Below are 17,834 nucleotides of genomic sequence, written 5' to 3'. Positions count from 1 at the left end.
ATATCATTCACCTGGCCTCTTAGATGTCCTCTGCTGTCCACACACAGGTACAGGGAGGATGAGACTCCTTTAAGGACAGTTTCACCTGGTCTAATGGCCCTCAGCTCCAGGACACCTATTACACACGGCACTAGTCGCACATGCACTAATCCCGATCACACTGTGTCTGACCAAACACACACATGCACTAATCCGGATCAGACTGTGTTTGACCAAACACACACATGCACTAATCCGGATCACACTGTGTTTGACCAAACACACACATGCACTAATCCGGATCACACTGTGTCTGACCAAACACACACATGCACTAATCCCGATCACACTGTGTCTGACCAAACACACACATGCACTAATCCGGATCAGACTGTGTTTGACCAAACACACACATGCACTAATCCGGATCACACTGTGTTTGACCAAACACACACATGCACTAATCCGGATCACACTGTGTTTGACCAAACACACACATGCACTAATCCGGATCACACTGTGTTTGACCAAACACACACATGCACTAATCCGGATCACACTGTGTTTGACCAAACACACACATGCACTAATCCGGATCACACTGTGTTTGACCAAACACACACATGCACTAATCCGGATCACACTGTGTTTGACCAAACACACACATGCACTAATCCGGATCACACTGTGTTTGACCAAACACACACATGCACTAATCCGGATCAGACTGTGTTTGACCAAACACACACATGCACTAATCCGGATCACACTGTGTTTGACCAAAATCAGAACACACGTGCAGTAATCCAGATCACATTGTGTTTGACCAAAATCGGAACACACGTGCAGTAATCCGGATCACACTGTGTTTGACCAAAATCGGAACACAAACATGCACTAATCTGGATCACGCTGTGTCTGAGCAAATTCAGAACACACACATGCACTAATTCAGTAATTCAGATCACTCACAGTCATTATGACATCGTGTGACTGCCAAAATCAGAACACAAACATGCACTAATCTGGATCACGCTGTGTCTGAGCAAATTCAGAACACACACATGCACTAATCAGGATCACACTGTGTTTGACCAAACACACACATGCACTAATCCGGATCACACACAGTCCTTAGTGACACACTGTGTATGACCAAATTCAGAACACACGCATGCAGTAATCAGGATCACTCACAGTCCTTAGTGACACACTGTGTATGACCAAAATCAGAACACACGCATGCAGTAATCAGGATCTGAAGTAAAAAGCGCTGTTCCGGGTTTTACTTTGCGTCAGTAACTATAAGCGGTAATCCTGCTTTGTGGACAAGGCCACTGGTCACAGCCACTCTGAGGTCCTGCATGAACACAGACTCCGTACAACAGACTCACCACGGCACACCAGCATAAACACACATTTATGCATCCATTTTAGGCTACCTCTACAACATGAAAGCAGTCCTCCAGTTGCTCAGTTGTACTGAAGTAACTCACTGTTTGCTGTCTGGATGGGAGTCCCTCTGACTGATCCGTCTCTGGAAATTTCCAAGAACAGTTCTTGTCTTTTGTTCTCTAAAAAAAAGCGAACGGCTTATTAGCACTGGTACTGGCAGCGTTTATTAAAGGTGATAATGGGTAATAAACGATAACACACTGTGGCCACTGATAGCATTTCAAGCACACTTGCCAATGACAATAATAATCATAATAATAATAATAATAATAATAGTCAACAACATCATCATTGTCATCATCAAATTACAATAATAATACCTGTATACAGATGTCGTTCCCTGACTTGGTCATCAAAGGGCAAAGGAGATTGGTTGGGAATATAGAAACAGAGGGTAAGAGGAAGAAGTACAGAGAGGGAGAGAAGGCCAGTGGAAGCTGGCGGAGACATCTTGGGTGAGGAAGAGAGAGTACACAGGTGGGACAGAAAGACTAGCAGAGGAGGAAGTAACAGAACTAAACTACTAAAATACTAAAATGCTAATCTGAATTATGACTAATACTGGCCGACTGGCTGCACTCAGACAATGCTTTTAGTTAAACAAAGAAATAAATAAATAATAAATTATTTAATCTTATGAAATCAAATAATTTATAGCAGTATAAAATTCAGGCACATAAATAATGAATGCAAAAATAAATATAAGTACATGGATAATAAATAATATCAGTTCAGGTAATGCATCCAAAGTTTCCCTGGAGATGCAAATGGTTGATGCTTATATAGGATATTCTTTTCATACAGAGAGAGGCAGGAACTCAGGGATAAGGGCAAAGAAGATAAGATTCTCCATAAATAATGACTATGACACTAAAATTATTAGGTGAGTAAGGGCGGAGAAAGAGGTAATTCCCTGCGAAAACTCGCATCTCTCTGTTTTTATTACTCTTAGGCTCGACTACTGTTATCAAATGTCATCCATTGATCATAAGCTAACAGAAGCATATTCACAGAATATGCGTCAGCCACTTGCTGTTAGCAGGTCCTCATTTGCAAGATAGTGATTATAGGAAATTATGTGGGGAAACGGGAGGTGTGTCAGTGTCGCTGTGCGTCAGCTTATGGCTGTCCATTCAGGTTTATGGCTGATTATGGCCGTGAATAATTGTTTACCGATATAAGCAGCGGAAATTATTTGGTTTGAACAGTGAGTGGACTGTAGTCATGGAGTGATTTTCGACGGTCTTCCTATGCTTGCCAGATTAAATATTTGTGTAAAACGGACACTATGCAGGCGAACAGTGTGTGTGTGTGTGTGTGTGTGTGTGTGTGTGTGTGTGTGTGTGAAATGTCGCACTAGAGACCGATTCATTACAAACTATAAATTCAATCAGTTATTCAGACCTGTCGTGACCACAAACCGGACCTGCACAAATTGTTGAACGTTTTCCAGGTAGACCTAAGGTTGCCAGACGTCCGCGACGTTTTGGACCAGAATTCGTTTTCAAACAATTTTAGGTAAAATATTTAAAGTCGACGGAAAGAACACAGCCCCGTCATGCGCACGAATCTATCTTGTCGTCACTTCTCACTTTCACCAGCAGAGGGAGCTCTGGGCTCCGGCAGGAATCAGTGAGTGGTATCGAAGGCGCTGTTGAGAGGGGTTAAAGGCTTCAGACTTGTCCTTTCTGTGCTGTATATGTGTGGCATCTACCGGTGAATGCCATGGGGGTTGGACGTGGGAGGATTGCACAGTAAAATACCATAGTGACTCACTAAAGCAGACATGCATGATGTCTCCCACAATTAATGATCAACCCGACTGGTTACGATAATCCTCTATTGACAATAGATCTTGGTATTTGATTGTTGATATTAGTTCTCGGATGATCATTAATTAACTCCATTCAGGGAGTTTCCGTTCCTTATGTGCAGTGTATTTTATTTTCCAAGGACGTTATGTTGTCCTAATGATGGATTATTATGGTGGAAACATAATGTGACTCCAGTCAGTCATAACCCCTACACTGACTGACTGTGTGCTATTCTCCATTATAATCGCCAGGTCAAAGTGGGTGCTTGCTCTATCAGTGTTCAGCGATGCTTTAGGTGTCAGTGTGTAAAGAGGCGTTTTACTGGTGAGTGGTCAGAGATTTTTTTATCGGCAAGTGTTTAGAGATGTGTGTTAACCCTCTGTCGTGCGCTCCTTGGTTTTTTCCCCGCTCTGACGTCTGGGGTCTCCGCAATAACGTCAGTGCCTCCTGTAATTACCCACAGTGCCCCTGGTCTGTCTGGGAGGAATGATGAGGATTGACGTCTTTCTGGCCATCTGCCGCCCTCCTCCCTCCTCCCTCCTCCCTCCTCTACCCCTCTATCCTCCAACCCTCTCTCCGTTCTTTGAGAGGATTAAGTGCGTTGGTGTGGCTACGCATCTTTGCTTCATCGCTACTGGTGTCCAGGCATAAGTCTTCAGTTCGATAATTTGAAACAATGTTCGTACATTAATCATTGCCTTGTTCACATTGATCTGAACGCATTGCACAATATTGTCTCGGTGCAGCCATAGTTGATCAGTGGATATGTGTGACTTCATATTCCTGCCTCAGAATTTGTGAATAACCTGTGAACATCGTTCTATTTCTTTTTCAAAATACTTCTAACACATAAAATTTTGCCCAATATTACATACACCCATATGAAAGCCTGAAATGCACAGGTATGTACTTGCGTACATGTAAACAAAGACAGTTCATATTTTCAATTGAAATAAATCTTTAATATTTTATTAATTATACACACAACCCATAAGTAACTTTAAGACTGAGGGGTTCCTGGGAAAGTGGGTGGCTTTCCGTTCAATTGGAAAGTCAGTTTAAAAGGACAAGAAAGAACAAATCATAAGTTAAAACATTAATATATATATATATTTATATAAAGTTAAATAACAAATAAATCTGACTGAACAGAATAATCAATCAACAAATACTGTCAATAAATAGATCACAGATCTAAATGGCTGCCGCGCTTCTGAGAAGGAAAAAACAACTAACACCCATCATTTTAGACAGACAACCAAACAACAAATTACCTACAATAAAAAACTGTGTCCCTTTTTAGTAGCATTAAGAACAATAATTACAATGATACTGAATTAGAGTTATGCATGAGCAGAGATGAACTGCAGTGATTCTAAACTGACAAGCTATGCCGATTACTCAGTGATATTCCCATATTCCGTCCATATGATCAGTCAGGTTTGTTTTTTAACCCTCCTATTATGTTTGGGGTCAATTTGACCCCATTCAGTGCTTGACATCTCTTAAAAATCAGTTCACCTTTTTTTCATCTTGATACTGTATGATTTTCTACATTTTCTATTTTGGTGGGATTAAATAGTAAACATAATGCTTTGTTTTCAGAAGTCTTCTACCAAATTTGCATGTGTTGTATGACCTTAATTTGACCCTCTGTAACTGTATAACATGTCAGAAAATATACAACCATTTTTCTTTTTCTCTCTGATTTCTATGTGGATGTTTCTGGTGGTACTTTCCCATACAGGTGCCACATCTTTGCTTCCTGTACCTCAGGCTCTAAAATTAGATGTCTCTCACAGATTTTTCATATTTATGGATAAAATGCTAGTAATTTGGGAGACAATAAGAAGGAGACACACAAAATGTCAAAATGTATTTAAACTGTTGGGGTCAATTTGAGTCCAAACATAAAAGCTCAACATAATAGGAGGGTTAAGCATCAGATAAATATACAGATCTTCATGTTGATATAAATGTGGGAATGGGTAGGTGGGTTGGAAAAATTTAAAGGGAACATAGGGCAGAGTTGCTTTAACTGTGAGTTCATCAAAGCAATTGACATGAAAACACACTAAATGCAAATAGTGCCAGAAAGAGTAATGACACTCTGGACGGAACTCAAATCTTACTGGCTTCCTTAGAAACCAAAAGCGTAAACAGCTTAAAGCATGTTAAAAGTTAATGACACTATATCGACTGAGCGACATTGCAATAAAAAAATAATCATGAAGGAGCTGTGTGTAATCTCAGTTTAGCAGCATACTTTGTTGTGCAGAACAGTATGGCAGCAGTTGTTGTCATGGCAGCATAACTGCCATGCATGACAGATGACGACGTAATGCCAAACGGGTTGAAAACTGTTTTCATGGATAATACTGCTGTGAAAACAATTTGATGAATAATGCTTTTTAGAATTACAATGAAGAACAGGATTTCAGGCTGGGAAACAAGGGCAAGTAGCTGTCTAATACTTTCTGATGGACGTTAAGCTTTAAAACTAGAAACAGACAATGATGTGATGAGAAAGACAGGTGGTGAAGGGGACATAGTGGGAGAGGGAAGGGGACATGGGAAGGGGAAGGGGATGGTGACGGCGGTATTTTGGCAGAAGGACGCTCAGGGCAGGTCGCCTGGCGGGATCACGTGTCTCCGGTCATATGCCGTGTCGTCGCTCTCCTCTCCTTCGCTCCCCTCGTCCACCATTCTCTCTTTCTCCTCCTCTTCCTCAGTCTCGCTCCCCCTGTAGCTCTCCCGCGCCCTCAGGTGATCCCGGTCTCTCTTTCGGAACGAACTAGGGGTGGGGAACTGGTGACAGAGAGAGGGAGAGGCAACAGTGTAGGTCAGTCTGGCCTCCTAATTTCTTTTCTCTCTCTCTCTCTCTCTATTTCTCTCTCCCTCTCCCTTTCGCTCACTCTCTCCCTCTTTCCCTCTCTCTCTGTCTCTGTCTGTCAATTCATTTCAATCATGTTTCATTGCCATGCCTGTATACAAACAATATTGCCAAAGAAATGAACAATAAAACTATTAACAATGACAAATAAAACATATGATTAACAAAGTGGAATAAAATGTATATGCAGATAAATCAACACATAACACTTACTCTCTCTCTCTCCTAATCCCTGCAGTGCGTAATCCAGTCCCATTTCCTCCTTCACCATGTCCCTTCTGCCTTCTACACTAACTCCCCACCCCTCCCTCTTCCTCTCGTTCCTTTTGCTCCCAGCTTCGCTTCTTCCTCTAAGTCAGCGCTTCCCAAACTGTGGGTCTGGACCGAAATTAAACAGCTGCCTGTACTACCCCTTCCATTAATATTCACAATATTAACATTTAATTCATATTAAGTCTAATTAACTACTGCACTGCAGTAGTTGCAGTGTACATCCGTTTTCTTTACACACAATCAGTGAGCACTTTATTAGGTACTCCAGCATGTTATTGCAAAGATTTAATCAGCCAATCATGTGGCAGCAACAAAATGCATAAAAGCATGCATCCATGGTCAAGATGTTCAACTGTTTTTCAGACCAAATGTCAGCAAATGAGATCTAAGTGACTTTGACCGTGGAATGTTTGTTGGTGCCAGACAGGGTGGTTTGAGTATCTCAGAAACTGCTGATCTCCAGGGATTTTCATGCACACTAGTCTCTAGGGTTTGCAGAAAATAGTGTGAAAAACTAAAAAACATGTAGCAGTTATCCAGGCAGAGAGAGGTCAGAGGAGAAGGGCCAGACTGGTCAAAGCTGGCAGGAACGTTACAGTAACGCAAATATCCATGCATTACAACAGTGGAAGAGCATCTCTGAACACACAACACGTCAAACTTCTGAACGGATAGGCTACAGCGGCAGAAGTCTTAATATGTGGAAAAGTCTAGTAAATAGCGAATAGTGCTCACTGAGTGTATTTAGCCAAATTTGAATTCTGAGGCACAATGAGGTATATCATCCCTCTAATTATTACCACTTTCAGATTTTGCAATACATGAAAAAACACATAGCTCTATATTCATCACAACATATTTTTGTAAATCTATTGCAAGCAGTACACATAATTGCATAATTGACCTGGTTGTGTGTGGAGTATGAATAAGGCTTGATTGACCTGGTTGTGTGTGGAGTATGAATAAGGCTTGATTGACCTGGTTGTGTGTGGAGTATGAATAAGGCTTGATTGACCTGGTTGTGTGGAGTATGAATCAGACTGACCTGGTTGTGTGGAGTATGAATCAGACTGACCTGGTTGTGTGTGGAGTATGAATCAGACTGACCTGGTTGTGTGGAGAATGAATCAGGCTGACCTGGTTGTGTGTGGAGTATGAATAAGGCTTGATTGACCTGGTTGTGTGTGGAGTATGAATAAGGCTTGATTGACCTGGTTGTGTGGAGTATGAATCAGACTGACCTGGTTGTGTGGAGTATGAATCAGACTGACCTGGTTGTGTGTGGAGTATGAATCAGACTGACCTGGTTGTGTGGAGAATGAATCAGGCTGACCTGGTTGTGTGTGGAGTATGAATAAGGCTTGATTGACCTGGTTGTGTGTGGAGTATGAATCAGACTGACCTGTTTGTATGTGGAGTATGAATCAGACTGACCTGGTTGTGTGGAGTATGAATCAGACTGACCTGGTTGTGTGTGGAGTATGAATCAGACTGACCTAGTTGTGTGGAGTGTGAATCAGACTGACCTGGTTGTGTGGAGTGTGAATCAGACTGACCTGGTTGTGTGGAGTGTGAATCAGACTGACCTGGTTGTCGTGGGAGTGACTCAGACTGACCTGGTTGTCGTGGGAGTGTGAATCAGACGGATAGGCTACAGCAGCAGAAGTCTTAATATGTGGAAAAGTCTAGTAAATAGCGAATAGTGCTCACTGAGTGTATTTAGCCAAATTTGAATTCTGAGGCACAATGAGGTATATCATCCCTCTAATTATTACCACTTTCAGATTTTGCAATACATGAAAAAACACATAGCTCTATATTCATCACAACATATTTTTGTAAATCTATTGCAAACAGTACACATAATTGACCTGGTTGTGTGTGGAGTATGAATAAGGCTTGATTGACCTGGTTGTGTGTGGAGTATGAATAAGGCTTGACTGACCTGGTTGTGTGTGGAGTATGAATAAGGCTTGATTGACCTGGTTGTGTGGAGTATGAATCAGACTGACCTGGTTGTGTGTGGAGTATGAATCAGACTGACCTGGTTGTGTGGAGTGTGAATCAGACTGACCTGGTTGTGTGGAGTGTGAATCAGACTGACCTGGTTGTGTGGAGTATGAATCAGACTGACCTGGTTGTGTGGAGTGTGACTCAGACTGACCTGGTTGTCATGGAGTGTGACTCAGACTGACCTGGTTGTGTGCAGTGTGACTCAGACTGACCTGGTTGTGTGGAGTATGAATCAGACTGACCTGGTTGTCGTGGGAGTGACTCAGACTGACCTGGTTGTGTGGAGTGTGACTCAGACTGACCTGTTTGTTGTGGGAGTGACTCAGACTGACCTGGTTGTCGTGGGTGGGCAGAGCGCAGTAGCCGGGCTCGCTCCGGTGCAGGAGGCGGGGTGAGTGTGCTCGGAGGGGTCGGGGGGAGGGGGAGCGGAGCGGGCGGGGCGAGGGGGAGCAGAGGGAGCGGGAGGAGTGTGAGCGGATGGACCGGGGGGAGTGAGAGACGGAGTGCGAGTGGGACAGCGAGTGCGGGTGGTGGTTGAGGGACGGGGGCCTGGGTGAGCGGGGGGGCAGCTGCGGGGGCCTGAGGCCCGTCTCTGTCTCCGTGACGACGGGAGGCGGCGGGAACGGTGCTTCGGCGGGCGGTGGAGCCTCCCCCTCCCCGTCGATCTCCGCCAGCTCCGCCCTCGACAGGAAGTCCACGATCCCGGCGCCGAAGGAGTCGCCCACCACGTTGATGGAGGTCCGCATCCTGTCCCTGTGAGGGAGGGCAACGGCAGGTCAGTAGCATTAGTGGTCATTTATTTTGGTCCTTATTAACAATTTTACGGAATGAATGCACATAGAAATGATGAATAACAATATTGACCGAAAAAGTGTAGGCTGAAGCTTTGTTGTGTTTGAAGCATGTTGTGCCTTTCCTTTTTACATCACATATTCTAATAGTCAACCCTTTCACTACTGGGTTTAGGCTGCAATGGCCAGTGTCCCCGTGGGACCAAAACAAACATTACATTAATGGCATTTGGCAGACGCTCTTATCCAGAGCGACGTACAACAAAGTGCAAAGTGCATACCCATAACCAAACATGACTGTACACATAACTAACACACAACACATAATTAATGACATTCCGCTACACATTTGGAGAATGGGCATACTTTACAGGTGTCCCTGTCCTTACAGTTGTATTTACATAAATATACAAGAAAATGATGAAATAGGTATGACCCATCTGGGCAGTTGCACAGCTGGTCTGCTTGACCATAGATGGGCAGTATACATCAAAGGCACGCCACATGCCGGCAGAAGAGATTGAGTTTAAGAAACCGGCGTTAGCAGTAAAGCAGACAAGAGAGGATCAGGCGCTGGGCCGACTGTCTCAGTGCCCTGCACTGCTGCCGCTGTGCCTCTGAGGAGCCGTTTACCCTGGATCTACGTGCGCATGGAAGAGAGAATGTGAGGCATGTGCGCTCCCCTGGATTGTGGCTGCCTATTGGTCATAAATCTCATACTGTCAGGACTACGCGAGTCTGCCTTTAGGGCCATATCAGAAGGGTGACGTCACCCCCTCCTCTCCGGTTCACAGGGTGCCGGGGGGCTTTAGTTACTGTACCTCTGTAGGATGTGGCGTCTGCCCTATACAGCAGCTAGCTACAGTATGCTCTGTGTGCTGATGGTACATGCAGGATTAGCAGTATTAACTATAGGGTCCAGTTCATGTTAGTAATACATTGCTATTAACTGTAGGGTCCAGTTTGTGTCAGTAATTCAGTGCTGTTAACTGTAGGGTCCAGTTTGTGTCAGTAATTCAGGGCTATTAACTGTAGGGTCCAGTTTGTGTCAGTAATTCAGTGCTGTTAACTGTAGGGTCCAGTTTGTGTCAGTAATTCAGTGCTATTAACTGTAGGGTCCAGTTTGTGTCAGTAATTCAGTGCTGTTAACTGTAGGGTCCAGTTTGTGTTAGTAATTCAGTGCTATTAACTGTAGGGTCCAGTTTGTGTCAGTAATTCAGTGCTATTAACTGTAGGGTCCAGTTTGTGTCAGTAATTCAGTGCTATTAACTGTAGGGTCCAGTTTGTGTCAGTAATTCAGTGCTGTTAACTGTAGGGTCCAGTTTGTGTCAGTAATTCAGGGCTATTAACTGTAGGGTCCAGTTTGTGTCAGTAATTCAGTGCTGTTAACTGTAGGGTCCAGTTTGTGTCAGTAATTCAGTGCTATTAACTGTAGGGTCCAGTTTGTGTCAGTAATTCAGTGCTGTTAACTGTAGGGTCCAGTTTGTGTTAGTAATTCAGTGCTATTAACTGTAGGGTCCAGTTTGTGTCAGTAATTCAGTGCTATTAACTGTAGGGTCCAGTTTGTGTCAGTAATTCAGTGCTATTAACTGTAGGGTCCAGTTTGTGTCAGTAATTCAGTGCTATTAACTGTAGGGTCCAGTTTGTGTCAGTAATTCAGTGCTGTTAACTGTAGGGTCGAGTTTGTGTCAGTAATTCAGTGCTGTTAACTGTAGGGTCCAGTTTGTGTTAGCTCCGAGTACAGTTTTTATGTTGGTATTTACCTATTTAGCACTATTTGGGTATTTAGCGCTGTTAGCGCAGAGTGCAGTTTCTGTGGGTATTTAGCAGTGTTAGCGCAGAGTGCAGTTTCTGTGGGTATTTAGCGCTGCTAGCGCAGAGTGCAGTTTTTGTGTAGGTATTTAGCGCTGTTAGCGCAGAGTGCAGTTTTTGTGTAGGAATTTAGCGCTGTTAGTGCAGAGTGCAGTTTCTGTGGGTATTTAGCACTGTTAACACAGAGTGCAGTTTCTGTGGGTATTTAGCGCTGTAAGAGCAGAGTGTAGTTTCTGTGGGTATTTAGCGCTGTAAGAGCAGAGTGTAGTTTCTGTGGGTATTTAGCGCTGCTAGCGCAGAGTGCAGTTTCTGTGGGTATTTAGCGCTGTAAGAGCAGAGTGTAGTTTCTGTGGGTATTTAGCGCTGTAAGAGCAGAGTGTAGTTTCTGTGGGTATTTAGCGCTGTAAGAGCAGAGTGCAGTTTCTGTGGGTATTTAGCAGTGTTAGCGCAGAGTGTAGTTTCTGTGGGTATTTAGCGCTGTAAGAGCAGAGTGCAGTTTCTGTGGGTATTTAGCGCTGCTAGCGCAGAGTGTAGTTTCTGTGGGTATTTAGCGCTGTAAGAGCAGAGTGCAGTTTCTGTGGGTATTTAGTGCTGTAAGAGCAGAGTGTAGTTTCTGTGGGTATTTAGCGCTGTAAGAGCAGAGTGTAGTTTCTGTGGGTATTTAGCGCTGCTAGTGCAGAGTGCAGTTTCTGTGGGTATTTAGCGCTGTAAGAGCAGAGTGCAGTTTCCGTGGGTATTTAGCGCTGCTAGCGCAGAGTGTAGTTTCTGTGGGTATTTAGCGCTGTAAGAGCAGAGTGCAGTTTCTGTGGGTATTTAGTGCTGTAAGAGCAGAGTGTAGTTTCTGTGGGTATTTAGCGCTGCTAGTGCAGAGTGCAGTTTCCGTGGGTATTTAGCGCTGTAAGAGCAGAGTGCAGTTTCTGTGGGTATTTAGCGCTGTAAGAGCAGAGTGTAGTTTCTGTGGGTATTTAGCGCTGTAAGAGCAGAGTGCAGTTTCTGTGGGTATTTAGCAGTGTTAGCGCAGAGTGTAGTTTCTGTGGGTATTTAGCGCTGTAAGAGCAGAGTGCAGTTTCTGTGGGTATTTAGCGCTGCTAGCGCAGAGTGTAGTTTCTGTGGGTATTTAGCGCTGTAAGAGCAGAGTGCAGTTTCTGTGGGTATTTAGTGCTGTAAGAGCAGAGTGTAGTTTCTGTGGGTATTTAGCGCTGTAAGAGCAGAGTGTAGTTTCTGTGGGTATTTAGCGCTGCTAGTGCAGAGTGCAGTTTCTGTGGGTATTTAGCGCTGTAAGAGCAGAGTGCAGTTTCCGTGGGTATTTAGCGCTGCTAGCGCAGAGTGTAGTTTCTGTGGGTATTTAGCGCTGTAAGAGCAGAGTGCAGTTTCTGTGGGTATTTAGTGCTGTAAGAGCAGAGTGTAGTTTCTGTGGGTATTTAGCGCTGCTAGTGCAGAGTGCAGTTTCCGTGGGTATTTAGCGCTGTAAGAGCAGAGTGCAGTTTCTGTGGGTATTTAGCGCTGCTAGCGCAGAGTGTAGTTTCTGTGGGTATTTAGCGCTGCTAGTGCAGAGTGCAGTTTCCGTGGGTATTTAGCGCTGTTAGCGCAGAGTGCAGTTTCTGTGGGTATTTAGCGCTGCTAGCGCAGAGTGTAGTTTCTGTGGGTATTTAGCGCTGCTAGCGCAGGGTGCAGAAGGTCACTCACAGCAGCCAGTCGACGGCGATGAGGAGGCTGATGTCCTGAGTGGGCAGCCCCACGGCGGTGAGGATGAGCAGCATGGTCACCAGGCCTGCACTTGGGATGCTGGCTGCACCCACACTGGCAAGGGTGGCTGTCATGCTGGGGGGGGGGGGGTCACATTGGGAGGGGGGCACACAGTGGGGTCATCACCAAAGGATCATTATGGCATTATCATAGCGGTCACACTTTAAACAAAGTGTTGCTTATAAAGCCTCTTCTTGTCAGTAATACAGTGAGGTTATGGCGAGGTAACCTGATGTGCACATTAGCTAATGTTTACCAACTGTCAGGGCTCAGGACTGATGAACCAATCACAACCAGGAAGTTTGCTGAATAGTCCAAAACACAATAAGGCAAAGGTACAGAGGGTAATCCAGCAATCACAATCCAAAAGTCCAATCAGAATTTGGCAACAACGGATAAAAACCAAGACCAAATCCAACAGGCGAAGGTAAGGGTACACAAAACAGGTCTGAGTACAAAAAAGATCATCAGAAAACCCATTTAGTCAACAAATGTGTTCCATATTGTATCTGCGTAATTCACAGCTGAATCTTTGCTGGAAACATAGTTTGCCGTTACAATAACACATCTAATGCTTTGTCTTCTACAAATCCCTCATGCAACATTAGAGCCATTTTTAACCCTTCCTGGACTGACTGGCTGAACCCTCACACACTGCCGACAGCGGCCAGCAGGGGGCAGTGTGGAGCCCTGGCTCACCTCACGGTGATGATCTGGCCGCTGTCCAGGTGGATGGCGTTCATCTGGGCGATGAAGATGGCGGCCACGGCCTCGTACAGCGCCGTGCCGTCCATGTTGATGGTGGCGCCGATGGGCAGGACGAATCGCGTCACTCGCTTATCAATGTGCAGGTTCTCCTCCAGGCAGCGAAACGTCACGGGCAGTGTGCCCGCACTGAGAGAGAGAGAGAGACATTAACGCTGCACTGAGAGAGAGAGAGACATTAACGCTGCACTGAGAGAGAGAGAGAGACATTAACGCTGCACTGAGAGAGAGAGAGACATAAACATTGCACTGAGAGAGAGAGAGACATAAACATTGCACTGAGAGAGAGCGAGACATAAACATTACACTGAGAGAGAGAGACATAAACATTGCACTGAGAGAGAGATAGAGAGAGAGATGTTAACATTGCACTGAGAGAGAGACATTAATGCTGCACTGAGTGAGAGAGAATGAGAGAGAGAGGGGGAGGGAGAAAAAACATTGCATATTTACAAAAAATAAAAAAATAAATAGACAATTCGAACAATCGCAATGTTCTTAAAATAGAATAAGAAATAAATAAATAGGGACTTAACACCAGAAAAGAGAAGCAAATAAAAACGCACAATAAAACCAATCCATTACTATAAACCAATCAAAAAAAGCAGACCTCCAATTAAGACATGGATAAGCCAACAATACAATTAATAAATACAAATTTCCACACATAAAACACACTTTGTAGCCCCCATCTTTAACCACACAGATAGCCTGGCTAACAGGCCAGATATTCAGGAATTTTGTTTCTCCTCATTATCCATATTGCTAGCTTTGTTTGCCCAAGTAAAATGAATCAGGCAGAGTCTTTGTCTATGTTTTGCGAGAGAGAGAGAGAGAAGGAAAGAGAGAGAGAGAGAGAGAGAGAGAGAGAGGGTAAGGGGCAGATCCACACAGAAGACAGGCAGTTCTCTCCTCGGTATCGCAAACACAGTTGAAGTTGTGTGTAAACTGTGTGAAAGGTGTTATTCCCTCCACCACCACTAGGGAGCGATATAATACTTTGACAGTGAACAGGTGCAGTTACACAAAAGGCAGAAAGATAAGTGTCAGCTATGGCTAGATAATTGCAAATAAGAGAGAAAGAGAATTTAACTGCTTGTGAATATGTCTTTAAACACTTTCCACTTTGCCCCCCTAGAAGGCAATTTCCACCTATTTGCAGTTGTCCTATAAAAGTTAAAATATCTCAAAAACTGTGTTTACATATATGAGAGTACATTTTTATAAGGCATGCCCAAGTGTCCCAAAAGCTCTCTAAAAAGGAGTACTCACCCTAATGCTTTAAAACCTACCATATTTCAAAATCAGAACCCTGTTAGACCCGTTAGCCAGCAGAATTACAGGTTTATCAATAAGAAGTCCAATGCAAACGCAAATATAATATTTATTTTGCACGCACACACACACACTCACGCATTCTAACACACACACACACACGCACACACACTCTCTCTCACGCACAAACACACACACCCACGAATACTCAGACACACATGCACACACCCACATACACACTCACACACATACACACGCACTCACCCACACACACACGCACACGCACGCACACACACACACACATGCATGCACACACACACACACACTCACATGCACACTCACACACACACGCATGCACACACACACACGCCCGCATGCACACACACACTCACACGCACACACACACACACACACACAGACACACGCACACTCACACACACAGACACACACTCACATGCACACTCACACACACAGACACACACGCACACTCACACACTCACACACAGACACACACACACACTCACACACTCACACACACACAGACACACACACACACTCACACACTCACACACACACAGACACACATGCACACTCACACTCACACACAGACACACACACTCACACACAGACACACACACTCACGTACAGACACAGACACAGACACTCACACACAGACACACACACTCACACACAGACACACACACTCACACACAGACACACACACTCACACACAGACACACACACTCACACACAGACACACACACTCACACACAGTGGCCAGGTTACCTGCTGGCTGTACCGAGCGCCGTGATCCAAGCCTGGAAGATCCCGGAGTAGAAGCTGAAGGGGTTCTTGCGGGTGACGCAGAAGAAGATCAGCGGGAGGATGATGCCCCCGTGGATCGTCAAGCCCACCATGACAGTCACCATGTACATGCCCAGCTGCCGCGCAACCACCTCCAGGTCCCCGATGGCGGCGATCTTCCCGCAGATCAGAGAGGCGATACCCACGGGGGAGTACCTGTGGCCCAGCGGAGGGGTTCACATGTCTGGCATAAGCAAGCTGCCCATCAGAACACCAGCTCAGCCAAAATCACCCAGCTGGTCTTTCAGGGGCTCCTGCGGCCTCGTGCGAAGACATTACTGTGCTGGGCAGAAGTCTTAGGCACCCTAGACTTTATTATATATTTGTGGGGGGTTTTTTGTGTGTGTTAGTATAAAAGAACACATTTGACATTCCCAAATATTCATCTTCCAGAAGATTTAATTTTACAGACATTTGTGTATTTAATGTCTACTTTTTACATAGAAACTTGATCAAGGTTGTCTGAGATCAGAAGCAAGGAGCCAACCAAAGTCTGCAGAAGAACTGTGGCAAGTTCGCCAACATGCTTGGAACAACCTCACTGCTGATTGTCTTATAGAACTGCAGGACAGCGTTGGATACGCTCAAATATTGATTTGATTCAGTTTTTAACTATTCTGCCAAATTAATAAAATGTAATTTAAAATGTATAGTACGTTTCATTGAATTATTTTACACAGAATTGTCTATAAAGAATGTTATACAGGTGCTTAAGACTTTTGCATAGTACTATATATAAGCACATTACTCTCGCTGCACTTCACTAAGAACATATATAAGCACATTGCTTTCTCTTTATTACCATAAGGACATGTACAGTATCTCACATTCTCAAGTGTTGCTCTGACAGGTGTCTCTCAACACCAGGACCGAGGAAGTGTCAATGCCAGTAAAGCAGGCCATCAATTACACTGAAAATCTGAATGAATCACACAATCAATAAATCACAATCAATAGTTTGGTGCATTATCAAGAAGCAAGAAGGCACTGGTGAGCTCAGCAATGGCAAACAACCTGGTAGACCAGGGAAGACCAGTGCAGTGGATGACTGAAGAATCCTTTGAATGGTGAAAAAAATCCCTTTGTAGCGGATCAAGAACACTGTCCAGAATGTAGGTGTAGTTGTGTGAAAGACGACCATGAAGAAAAGACGCCAGCTTAACCTTAGCGGGTTCACCACAAGATGTAAACCCCTGGCAAGCCTCAAGAATAGAATGGCCAGGTTACAGTTTGCAAGTATATACGCAAACAAATTTGTAGATCTCTGGAACAAAGTGTTATGGACAGATGAGATGAAGATCAACCTGCACCAGAGTGATGGAGAGAGCAAAGTGTGGGGAAAAAAAGTTCATGACCCAAAGTAATGTGAAACATGTAGTGTTATGGCTTGGATGTATGTTTGCATGGCTGCCACTGGATCTGGCTCACTTGTGTTCATTGATGATCTCACTGCTGACAGCAGCAGCAGGATGAACGCTGAAGTATACAGAAACATCTTGTTCAGATCCCAGCAAACGCAAAACCGATTTGACGATGCTTCATCATGCAGCAGGACAAAGATCCAAAATGTATAGCTATAGCAACCTGTGAGTTTTTTCAGCCCAAAAAGTACAATGTTCTTGGCAGGCCAAGTAAATCCCATGACCTCAATCCAATTGAGCATCCATTTTACTTGCTGAAGACCAGACTGCAGGCAAATGGTCCCAAAACAAGCAGGAGCTGAAGGGGGCTACAGGCCTGGCAGAGTATCACCAGGGAAGATACCTGGTGATCTCTATGGGTGAAATATTGAAAATTATGAACGTTATTTCAGTTTGTGTTAATTTGTTCAATTACCTTTTCCCCCCTAAAATTGGGGGGACTATGCAGGAAAAAGGCTGTAATTCCTACACTCTTCACCGAATACGGATGGCAAAATCCACAAATTAAAATTGAAAGTCTGCACTCTAACCACATCGTAATTGGATTTTTTAACTGTTTGTTTGCTGGAGTACAGAGAACTAAACAACGAAAAACGTGTCACTGTCCAAATACTTACGGACTGCACTACATCAAAGGACATTACAATGTCAATACTTTCCATAGACATTAAAACACATTATCTCTCATACACATGCACACAAACACATTCTGTTTCTCTCTCCCACACATACA

General features: G+C 44.2%; 1 protein-coding gene across 1 annotated transcript in view; it reads right to left on the bottom strand.

Moving 5' to 3' along the window:
• Positions 1-4,273: 4,273 nt before the first annotated feature.
• slc1a9 (solute carrier family 1 member 9) overlaps positions 4,274-17,834 on the bottom strand; it is a 31,379-nt gene continuing 17,818 nt past the window's right edge. The window contains exons 6-11 of the mRNA XM_061223792.1: positions 15,603-15,836; positions 13,476-13,670; positions 12,717-12,851; positions 8,756-9,180; positions 6,110-6,192; positions 4,274-6,023 (exon numbers count right to left, since the gene is read on the bottom strand). Of these exons, the coding sequence (XP_061079776.1) occupies positions 5,868-6,023; positions 6,110-6,192; positions 8,756-9,180; positions 12,717-12,851; positions 13,476-13,670; positions 15,603-15,836 (1,228 nt within the window). The 3' untranslated portion in view covers positions 4,274-5,867. The remainder of the gene's footprint in view (positions 6,024-6,109; positions 6,193-8,755; positions 9,181-12,716; positions 12,852-13,475; positions 13,671-15,602; positions 15,837-17,834) is intronic.

Source organism: Conger conger, chromosome 16 (genome assembly GCF_963514075.1).
Source record: "Conger conger chromosome 16, fConCon1.1, whole genome shotgun sequence".
Lineage (NCBI taxonomy): Eukaryota > Metazoa > Chordata > Actinopteri > Anguilliformes > Congridae > Conger > Conger conger.
Note: the sequence above shows the minus strand (reverse complement) of the source record. Positions and strands in the feature narration are given on the sequence as shown.